The sequence below is a fragment of the Mastomys coucha genome, unplaced genomic scaffold (assembly GCF_008632895.1).
Source record: "Mastomys coucha isolate ucsf_1 unplaced genomic scaffold, UCSF_Mcou_1 pScaffold18, whole genome shotgun sequence".
Classification (NCBI taxonomy): domain Eukaryota; kingdom Metazoa; phylum Chordata; class Mammalia; order Rodentia; family Muridae; genus Mastomys; species Mastomys coucha.
Window position 1 is genome coordinate 30,683,965 of NW_022196900.1, and position 10,987 is coordinate 30,694,951.

The 10,987-nt window shown below is 44.5% G+C and overlaps 1 protein-coding gene across 3 annotated transcripts in view; it reads right to left on the reverse strand.

Annotated features, from left to right (window-relative positions):
- Nucleotides 1-506: 506 nt before the first annotated feature.
- Cdk5rap2 (CDK5 regulatory subunit associated protein 2) overlaps nucleotides 507-10,987 on the reverse strand; it is a 184,738-nt gene continuing 174,257 nt past the window's right edge. For all 3 annotated transcript variants that reach the window (XM_031377671.1, XM_031377670.1, XM_031377669.1), the window contains 3 exons: nucleotides 6,178-6,304; nucleotides 1,034-1,080; nucleotides 507-600 (listed from right to left, as the gene is read on the reverse strand). In XM_031377671.1, the coding sequence (XP_031233531.1) occupies nucleotides 544-600; nucleotides 1,034-1,080; nucleotides 6,178-6,304 (231 nt within the window). In that variant the 3' untranslated portion in view covers nucleotides 507-543. The remainder of the gene's footprint in view (nucleotides 601-1,033; nucleotides 1,081-6,177; nucleotides 6,305-10,987) is intronic.

Below are 10,987 nucleotides of genomic sequence, written 5' to 3' on the forward strand. Positions count from 1 at the left end.
GGCTTTAGGACAGGCTGTGAGGATCGGAGTGCCTGCCTGGGGAAGCACAGTGCCAATGCAACCCCACATTGACTCACTTCTCTCTGCATCCTGGAGTAGGCTTAGAGGTATGTGAGATCTGAGGGCCATGGGGGTCCCAAGACAGTGCTGTGTCTTGCAAGGGAATTCAGGACCTGGGCTTTGAGGCCCACCCAGACTATGTGACTCACACATTTGAAATGGAATGAATCACTTGAGGAGAGTCTTGTAACGGTAGTTCTGGCTGAAACCCGAGTTCTCAGACCTGAGCATGAACGTGAAGCCCACCAGAGTGCAGGGTGCTCCAGATTAACCACAATCCACAGCGCAAGGGCTTTCTGGTGCCTGACTGCAGAGCAATGGATCCTTTGAGAAAACAAAAGCCCATTTTCAGACAAAAATCACCGCACCACCATACTTCCTCTGGCCAGCAGCCTTTGCTTCCTTCCCTCACCACCAGGAGCCACAGTGAGGACAGAGGCAGCTGATCTCAGGGCCACAAGCTTTATTAGTTGAAAGCTCTCCTCACGAGCCCAGTCTGCTGGGACTGGATGCTCCGGGATGGGCGGCTCCAGGCCTGAGCTAGGAAAAGGGAAAGGGCAAGAGAAAAAAAAGAGAGACTATTAGGTCACAGAGTTTCAAAGTAAGATCCCTGACAGAGCTAAAAGCAAGTTACTGTTTTAAAACTTCTTTCAAAGACAGTTTGATCAGTAAACATTAGAACAAAGTGACCATGGGCTAACACTGCATTCACTTATTCACTCACTCACTCACTCATTCATTTATTCCAGAGGACTGCACATATGCCTGTCTCTATGTAGGCTTTGTTTGCTGTACTTCTCACTGGTGAAACATCATTGAAAGAGGTATCAGAGCATCCATTGAGGACAGCTGTGAGAAACCAGAACTTTTCATACTCTTTGGGCACAAAATTACAGCTGTTTGTGGAGGCAGAAGATGTCACCAACCCCTAGTACCCTAAAGTGCTCAGCGCAAACAACTCAAGGGCCAGTACCTCCAGGTTTGCCCTGGCCTTCCGAAGGACTTGGTGGGTGACGACCACTGAGGAGAAAGCAAAAAACAGAGCAATTAGAGCCACAGACATCAGAAGAGTAGAATGAAAACACACCAGGGAGCAGGACCCAGACAACTGGACAACTTCTGAAGCATCCTCAACAGGCTCATGTTTGAACATATGACCCTCAACTGGTGGTGCTGATTTGGAAAATGTCCTAGTGTCATTGCTGTGTTAAAATGTTCTGGCAAAAAGCAACACAGGAAGAGTTTATTTTAGCTCACAATTCTAGGTTACAGTCCATTACCGTAGACATCAAGGCAGCAGGAGCCTGAGTCAGTCAAACCACATCCACAGTCAAGAACAGAGAAGCACGAATGCCTCTTGCTTGCTGGCTTGTGTTCTGCTTGCTACATCAATTAATTAGTAAGACTAGAGACTTGCCCACAGGCCAAACCAATGTAGACCATCATCCCTTAATGCAACTCTCTTCACAGGTGCTCTTAGGCTGTGTGATTAACAACTAGTGATAATCCTCATAAGAACCTTGGGACATAGATCTGGCTAGCAACAGTTGGTTGCTGGAACCAAGCCTTGAAAGGATATGTACTTCTGGTTCTGGCCCACACTCTAGGCTTTTTGACCCACCAAGACATGAGTGAGCCTCCACCACCTCAGACTGTGTGGCTCCTGTATGCCTTCCCCCCATGATGAACCATATCTCCCCAAACCATGAGCCAAAAGAGATCCTTCTTCCTGTAAGTTGCTTTTCTCAGGTATTTATTAACAGCAATAAGTAACTAACAAAAAAGCTCCAAGGCATCAGGTCCAGAGAGAAGTATGAAGCTCTCACTTGTTCTTTCTCAACCCCCAGGGCCAAATTACCCACCAGGAAGCCTGGGCCATAGATAACACTTCAAGTCCTCACAGGGACCCAAAGAGAATATTATGCATTCTATTTCTTAGAGGCAATGCCAGGCTCCATGGCCACTCAGCTCCTCTTCTGTAGCTAGGGAAGAACCATAGTGCTGGGTAGTGTACAGGGGAGGATCTTAGAGTGTCCAGCTTTCTCTTGTGTCTTGCACCCTCTGGGAAACAAGCCCATATTTGAAGGCCCATGCCAAGTGCCAGGGAAGTCCGGTGAAAGCAAAGTTTTACACAGCCTTTCTTCAAGAAGCATGTCCTTGGTATCCTGGGAAGAACAACTCAGGGCATTTGTCTCTCCCTGCCCTTCTGCTGGTATATCAGCTCAGTATGGTTCCTTCAGGCAAGCATGTTCTGTCTAAACAGGAGTGGCTAATCGCTAGGTTCAGAGGCTCCTGCTCACTGAGACTTGACCTGTGTCAGTCACCACTCAAGAGCAACCATGCACAAAGAGCTTCCTTCCTTAGTCCCTTCTTGTCCAACACAGACTAAAACTGAGAAAAACACCAAGTCTCTGGGCCTAACTGGGAATCTAAAGGCAGAACTTGGGAGGCTGAGAGGCAAGAGGACTCCCATTAGTTTGGGGCCAGCTTGGGCTCAAAGAGGGGAAAAACAAAAAAAGAATCCATTCTAGGTAGGACATGGTAAGGGCCAATAAGTACACTGCTCTTGGAATCCCAGGTCCTTGGTTCCTGCCTGCTGAGGCTACCTGTGGCTCACCCCAGTACACAGCCCTACCAGCTGCTTACTCAAAATAACTATTCTGTGATTGTCTGGAGGTATTTTTTTTTTCCACAAAACTTTCATCTGCACAAGTCAACAGACAGAGCATGCTTCATTTATATCTGTGTAAAGAGAGTTTTTCAGGTGTTCCCTGCCCCTCTACATCTCCATCCTACCCCTGGCTGCAGGGTTCATGATGTGCCCTAGGAAGCCCAATTTATCGGAGCCAGCATACAGCTCTAGTATGGATAGAAAGTTTTGAATTGTTCTGGGCAGAGACCATCACTTTCTCAAGATGCATCAAGGGGTCTGTGACCCAGAAAAGGCTGTCATGGCATGGAGGTTAAAAATAATCTTGAAAGGCCACTGGATGTACCTACCCTGTGAGTCATACTCAGCATAAGCACTAAGCACTAGTTAGCTCAAGTTTTGAAGTCCCTCTTCCATCTAAACAGGTACACCACCCACATTCCCACACTCGGGAACCCCTGCTGGGATGAGAAGACAAGGTTCACAGAGGGAAAAAATGCATTCCAAATCAGACTGACGTTAGTGGAGAGAGAAGCACACACCTAGCTCAGCCCAGGGCTCTCCCACCGCACCAGAGACGGGCAAGGAACATGCCCACTGGAGGACACACTGCGCTCTACAACAGGTACTGACTCACTGAAGGCCCATCCTATGAGATAGGAGCACTACCCTTACTTGGCAAAGCAGGATCAGTGGCACAGAAGTGGGCAGTGCTAGGCCATGTACCTCAAGAGTGGTAGGGTCCCAGGTTCCCATGTCTCACCCTTTGCCAGCTTTGATTTTTCTCATCCCTGTCCCCATGTGGAGGAGACAGGGTAGGGGACACCATGTCAATGTCACTGTCACTTCAAAATCAAGAACAGACTTGGCCGATTGAAGAGCTTAGGGATATTATGGGACTTATTTAGCTCTTTGAGACAAGAGGTGGGACCTAGTACCAAGGTGTTCCAGGGTAGACCCATGCCAGCTAACCTGAGGCCAAGACCCTCACCCTGCCCCTGGTCAGTTCAGCTCCAGACTTGGCCTAGGAGACACCAATAATGACACCGAACCATTCCCATAAGCAGCACTATGTCCAAACAACTGAAAAGGGGAAGCAGCATGTGCGGGGCACATTGGTGGCATCACTCTCCCAATTCTGCAGATGTGAGTATAACTAGTCCCAAGAGCCCTGCGGCCAGCTGTGTTTAAAATGGCTGTCCCTGTTTAGAGAGGTGGAGCCTACTCCTCAGAATCAGAGCCACTTAATCCATGTCACAGAAGAGGGCAAGGCTGAGACCAGGGTGCATTCCCAGTCCTCAGGCACTGACCCAGAATGTGGCAGGGCATGGGTCTGGTTTTCTAATCTGCCATAGTAGGGTCACCATCCGAACTGAATACTGTTGGCCTCTGAAATTCCTCATCCTAAACCAGGATCAGCAGCAGGATCGGGGGAAACCTGTGCTAGAGCTTGATTCCCTGGACTCAGGCTGTGGGATGCACCACCTCTTACCCTTCTTCACCAGGAGCCTGGCCCAAATCTTCCACAGCACCTGAGTATGCCTCCAGGTGCCACTGTCACGCACATCTCTGAGGAATCCTCTTCTCTATAGGTAACATAAGTACCTCAGCCAGACCCACAATATCCTCTCTTGAACAATCACCTGTCTTTCAAGTTCTCCTTCCTTGACAGCCCTGCCTGCTAGAAGAGCTATATGAGATCTCCTAAGCTTCGTCATCTCTTCATGCTCTGCCATTTGATATTCTGATACACACAAGGATCCTGCTGTTCCTCTTTGATCCCAGCCCATAATTTCTTTGTTCCACTTTCCCTCTGTTATGGCTTAGACATGAAACGTTCCCTATGGACTCCTGTGTTTGAACACTCCGTTCCCAATTGTTGGGACTATTTGGAGAGATCACAAAATGAGGCCTTGCTGGTATGAACAGGCCTCTGGGAATAGGCCTGGAGAATGATAATTTGGTCCCTCTAATTCTGTACATAATTTGACTAGCTACCTCATGTTACTATTCCCACATACAGGAACTGGACCCACCACTATGCCCCTACCATGGTTAGTTTCATACTCTAAACTGCAAGCTGAAACAAACTTCTTAAGTTGTTACCATCAAGGACTATATCACATGGCAAGAAATCTAACCAATGCACTATTGCTCAAGTGAAAGCTTTGGCATGCCTGGAGCACTCACTGCTCTCTTGCTTCTGGAAAATCTCAGATTCTGCAGGAATCCTGCTCCTGCTTGTCTGCTGTCTGACTGACATCCCTCAGGGCCAATCAGATTTAATCTTGAATCGAAGCCTCACCACCTTTCAGGTGGTCCTAAGTAGGCCCTCAATTTATAACCCTGAAGCTTTATGCCTCCTTATCCTTTAGTAAGTCCAAGCTCATTGATGATAGGAACTATTGTTCCTCTTTCCACAGAGCCTGTGAGTGGGACACTGGACAGGAGTCCATGGCCAGGCCATAATTGAATTTCATTCATTTGCAGTTCAAACCGTACTAATCTCAGTCTTTTCAGAAGGTTTAGTTTAAGAGACTGCCTACTTAGCAATAATCCTATGTTTGGTGCCTCTAAGAAATGCTGCTGAGAGAGCATCTCTGGGCTGTTGTAGTAGAGAGAGGAAGGTAGGTGACCCTACCAAGACAGGCAATCTGACTGGCTGACTGCATGGACAAGGCCAGGGCTGAGTTGCTGGAGAACCTGGTGGAAGTTGCTTGGCTCCACACACTGGTGAGTGTTGCAGGGTTAAACACAGGCACACAGCTGTGTGCCTCTCTGCTGTGGCTGGGTGAGAGCCAGCACTGACCTTAGCCTTTCTTCCTTCTCCGGTGAAGCCCACTGGAGGAACACCACGCAGAGCTTTCACACGAAGCATGACAGGCTGATCCTACGCAGTAGGAAGGAGCTGCCTTGATCTCCACTGTAGGTCTTTCCTCAAAGGCTCTGGTCTCTGCTCCCCTTCCTGCCTCAGTCTACCAGTCAGCTGTTATTCTATCAGCAAGACTATTCTGAGTTCTCACACATAAAGCCTACTCCTCACCCCTGCCTGTGTGGGTCCTGTCCAGGATGGCCATTCCACGTTCCAGGTGACAATGTCTACTCTACTCCTTTCAGAATCAGCTCAGAGTACCCTTTCTCTAGGACACCCATCTCTAAGGACAGACATATTCCTAGCACACACCTAACCACCATGTTCCTATAATGCACAATCTGTCACTCCATGAAAGGACAGTCCTGCCAGAATTGACTGTGTGGGTTGAAACGGATGGAGCAGGAGAAAACAACCACCACCACAAAAACAACAAAAGCCACCCTCAAATAGGAGGCACGATCTCAAAAACCCAGGCTCCAAAGACTGTAAAGCAGGGCTGTACTATCCAGCCCAGAGGCAGACAGTAGCCTGCTCTGTCTGAGGATGCAGCAGCCCACCCCTCCCCCATACTTCACCCTCCCCGCTCACTTACACTGATCAAAGATGATTTTTTCCTGGTGCTTGCTCTGCTGCAGAAGTTTTGCTGTGTTCTGCAGCTTCTTTTCTTGTTCAAACAATTTTTTGTGTAGTTTCGTGATCTCTGCCTTCATTTCTCCAATCTAAAGAAAAAAAAAAAAGAATTAGAAAAATGTAATAACACAAAATACCAGATTACACAAGAACTAAAAATAATATCAAAAGATGTTCAACTCAACTTCACTAGCAAAATATCCGAATGAGCTGGAAGCCCCTTTTGCTCATTAGCAAAACTGGACAGAGGTGGAGGAAAACTGTCAGGATCATGGTAGGGCTTAGGACTGTTGCAGAGCAGTGAGGATGCACGATCTACTGAATTGTAAATGCATGTATCCCTCTGAACTGGCAGTTCTGTACTACATCTACCCCTAGGAGTAAAAACATCAGCACAAGTAGATGCCTTTCTCCACAGGCACTCACCTTGGTACTGTCAGTGGCAAAAACAATAAACAAACTGATTTGTTTCCCGTGAATCTGAATAAGCAAGCTGTGGTACTAACATTGAAAGGAAGAATTGTGCAGCTATTAAAATGGATGCTGTTGAGCTCTACTTATTGATTTCAAAAGATGATTATAATTAGTGAAAGAAAGAGCCCATATCAACAGATTGAATGCTGCATCAGAGGCACTTCTGTTTCATAAAAGGAAACACAGATCTCCGCATCTATAAACATATATTGACGTGGTAACCAAACATCAATAGTGAGTTTAAAATTTTTGTAGTTTCTTTTTTTTAAAATGTATTTTTGTTTATTTTATTGACCATTTATTTTATGTATGAGTTCTTTGCATGTCAGAAGAGGACATCAGATCCCTTTATAGATGGCCATGAAATACCATGTGGGGGCTGGGAAATGAACTCGGGACCTCTGGAAGAGCAGCCAGTGCTCTTAACTGCTGAGCCATCTCTCCAGACCGTTGTAGTTTCTTTTTTGTTAACAGAACTCATAATGCCAATTTAAATTTGAATCTTAACATGACAATACTCAGCAAGTATAGAACACTAGAAGGACCGAATTTGATTTCTGTCAAAGTCGAGTGTGGATGCCAAGCCCACCATCCTGTGAAATGGCTCAGCAGACTCCCTTAACTGGCTCCAAGGCTAAGGGGACCCTTTTTCTCTTAGCTACACTTAACCACATCTGCTACCAAGAAGGGGTAGGGTAAGTTGGCAGTTCATGTAATGTCTTTTTTAGTTTGTTTCCAAACTTGTTTATGGTATCTGTGCTTTCAAGAAAATAACAGAATCTAATTACACATTAAGTCGACCCGTGAGCCACATGTATGGACAGAAAGCTGGCTGTATGGAAACTACCATATGCTTCACAGGAGACCAGATAAAGGCAAGCCACTGCAAAACACTTTGCTGGCAAATTAGGTGTGGGTGAGACAACTGTAAAAAGACGTAGGAGGAATAGACTCTAAGAATTCTATATTCAGATTGCTCTGCAAGTGCCTTAAGTTTCCTCTTCATCTTAAAAAAAAAAAAAAAAAACAGAAATTGTTAGTGACAGAAATACATTATGGATGTGGTTTGTGAAAGAAGGAAGACGGGGCTCTCCAATCAGCAGATCTATATTCAAAGAAAAGGCCTGGCCCTACATCAAAAGAATGGCAAATGAATGTACATTTGTCTGGTTTAAGTTAAACTAAAATGTTTAAGGTATGTATCGTTTTTTGATTCCCTGCCTTAACCTCCTTTGAAGATTAACCAATCATGTCAGGTACAAAGACTTCAGTGCTTCTCTAAAACGGATGCTAATTTCATCATTAGGTTTGCTTTGATTTTCTAGTGCAGGCCAGGAGCTTAGGAACACTTTTCTTCTAGTCACGATTTCACAGGCCACACATCCTAGGACAATGTCACCTGACAGTTTCACATCTGTGACACTGAAATAGCAAACCATAGCTCACCTTTCACACTATAGAGAACTGAGATTTAAAGGATACGGTGAAACCAAGAGGGTGGTCTTGGGGGAGGATGGTCCTTTTCTACCTTGCCTGGTTCACCCCATTGTTCTCTCTATGACAACAGCATATGGTTTACAGTAGAAGGAATAATTTTGTAGCTAAAATGATGCTTTGGAGATTCAGTGATATGATTATAATTAGTGATAAAAGAGCCCAAAACAGTAACTTCATAAAACTGAATATATAAATGGACATAAATTTATATACTGACATGGCATAAAGCATTAATGTTGGTATTTCCAAGAGATATGACTGTAAGCTATTTGAGAAGAGGTGTGTATACATATTCATATATGTATGTGCACATGTGCTTGTACCTGTGTGACCACATATAAGCTAGAGAACTACAATCGGTGTACCCTTTCTTGTTCACTATCTTTTTATTTTGAGGCAGCCTACCTCCTTGAACCTGAAGTTCACTGACTCAGTTGACTGACTGGCCAATTCTGCCACTACACTTTCCCTCAGTGCTGTAGTCATAGAGATGAACTTCTAAGCCCACACTGACATGGGTGCTCAGGGTCTCATGCTTCTCCAGTACTTTTCCATCTGAGCCATCTTCCTAGCCTGATTCATCTATTCTTTAAAGCTATAATACTGATTTCATGCTTCAGTTAACACTCTGTCCCTTCTGAGAGCTCAGGAGGCTGTATCATGAGGGACAGCAGCAATGACCCCAAGCAGCAAAGAACTCCTTTCTTCTCTCTGAGCATCAGTGCTGTCCAAGAGCAGGTATCAGTTGTGAGTTTGCAGGTCCTTTCTTACTACCACTATCCTAACACTGTACAGCTTCAAGCTAGCACTTAAAACAAGGAATTTTAAATACTTATGTCTACTGTTTCACTGGATTTACATCTTCCTATTTATCTCATGGAGAAAGTATACTAAGACAGCAAGGTGCCAGAGCCTAGCTCTGACACTTTATGGCTCTACAATTCTGAGGTAAGTCATATAATTTCCTGAAGTGTTGCCTCCTCCTTCTAGAAAATGAGGTTTCAAAAGTGCACCTCCAGCTAGCTGGGAAGATTCTGAATGATGCCAACCCAAGTGGGTATGTTAATCACCCTGATCTTGCCATTACACATGGTACACATGTTTAGGAACCTTAGAGTATGTCCCATAAAAAATTATAACTGTACCAATATAAAGTACATTAAATTTTTTAATATGTGAAATGATATCTTGACCTTAGTTCAATGCATTCCATTTGTGAATTAAAAAAGAAAAGGCAAACTACATAACTCACTGAGGTTACAATAAGGGGTAAGTTTATAAGCACAAAATGTGTTATTAAGTAGATACTTAGAATCATGAAACAGAACTGGAAGACAGTTCTCACAGAGGCTACATATCAGAGCTTGGCTTGGTTTCTGGGTTTACTTGGTTATTCCTGGCTATTCTTTTCCTTCTTACGATGAGCATCTCAAACAGTTAAAAAGTCAATAGAACTGGACAGGAAACTAAAGGACCCACCCAGAAATCCACAACGATCAAGTCAAGGCCATACTGGTTTAGCCTCCCTCCAAGATTAGTTTGAAACTGATCATGTCATTTCACTTATAAAATATTTCAGTATACATCTGTTAAAAAGATTTTAGAACCTGGGATAGCATTAGCACACCTAGAAAGTGAAAATAAACTTCTTAGTCCCATTTAAGCATGCCTAATCTAAAGAGACAAAATTCCAGATCCCAGACTTTTAAAGCAGTAGTCACAGGGATGCTCAGTCTATCAAACCCTGAAAAGGAACCAAAGTCAGAAGTTTCTTTTCTTCTTCTTCTGCCTATTTTTTCTTCTTCCTTAATATAATTCATTTGACTCAGCATCCAAACGAGAATTAGATACATTGTAACTGCTACTATTTCTTAATCTACAGTTCTCAAAATTCCCTGTAGTGTTGACAAACTGCTGCCTGGGCAGATCCAGGCTGGTAGAAGTGAGGCACTGGCAGCTGCACTTCTCGCAGACTTCCAGGGGATGCTGTGGTGCAGGGCCAGGACCTAACTGCTTCTTCCTCACTATGATGTTAGATGTTTTAGGTTCTAAACTCATCTTAGGACCTGAAACAAGTTATTTCCTAAAGGAGCCCTGGTGCTCTGGGGCAAAGAGGCCCCCAGAATCAGCCTTAGGATATGTAGTGGGTTTGCTGCTCTGAATCTGATTTTATTTATTTTTATAATATTTTATGTGGAGTTAGTCAGTTTTTAAAACAAAATTTATCATGAGTTCATTTTCATGTTTACAATTCAAATTTAGTATTGCGTGGTTCGCATTTGTGATTTCACATTTATTCTCCTTTCAGTAAAACTCTCAGTTTCTAATGATATTATCCATTTTTTATTTTATAACATGGGGCTCAGTAGGCAAAGGCACCTGCTACCAAACCTGCTAATCTGAGGTTGAGCCCTAGACCCCACATGGTGGAAAGAGTGAATGGACTCCTTCATGTAAGTTGGTGCACAAGCATGCACTGCCACACAAAAATGAAATAAATGCAAAAGAAAAGAATTTATAAGCTATCTTATCACACAAATGTACCAGCTTCTTAACATCAGGGTCTGTGAACACAGCCACTGAACACAGTTGAAAGCTCCACGTTTTGGGAAGTCTTTTTGTCCTTAGTGTATCCCTTCGGGGGAGTATGGTTAAACCAGTACAACGCATCACTGATGTGCCTATAACCCCCCGGCCCCACAGTGCAATGCAGCAATGATGTGCCTGTCCCTACACACACACACACACACACACACACACACACACAGTGCAATGCAGCACTGATGTGCCTGCCCCCCCCC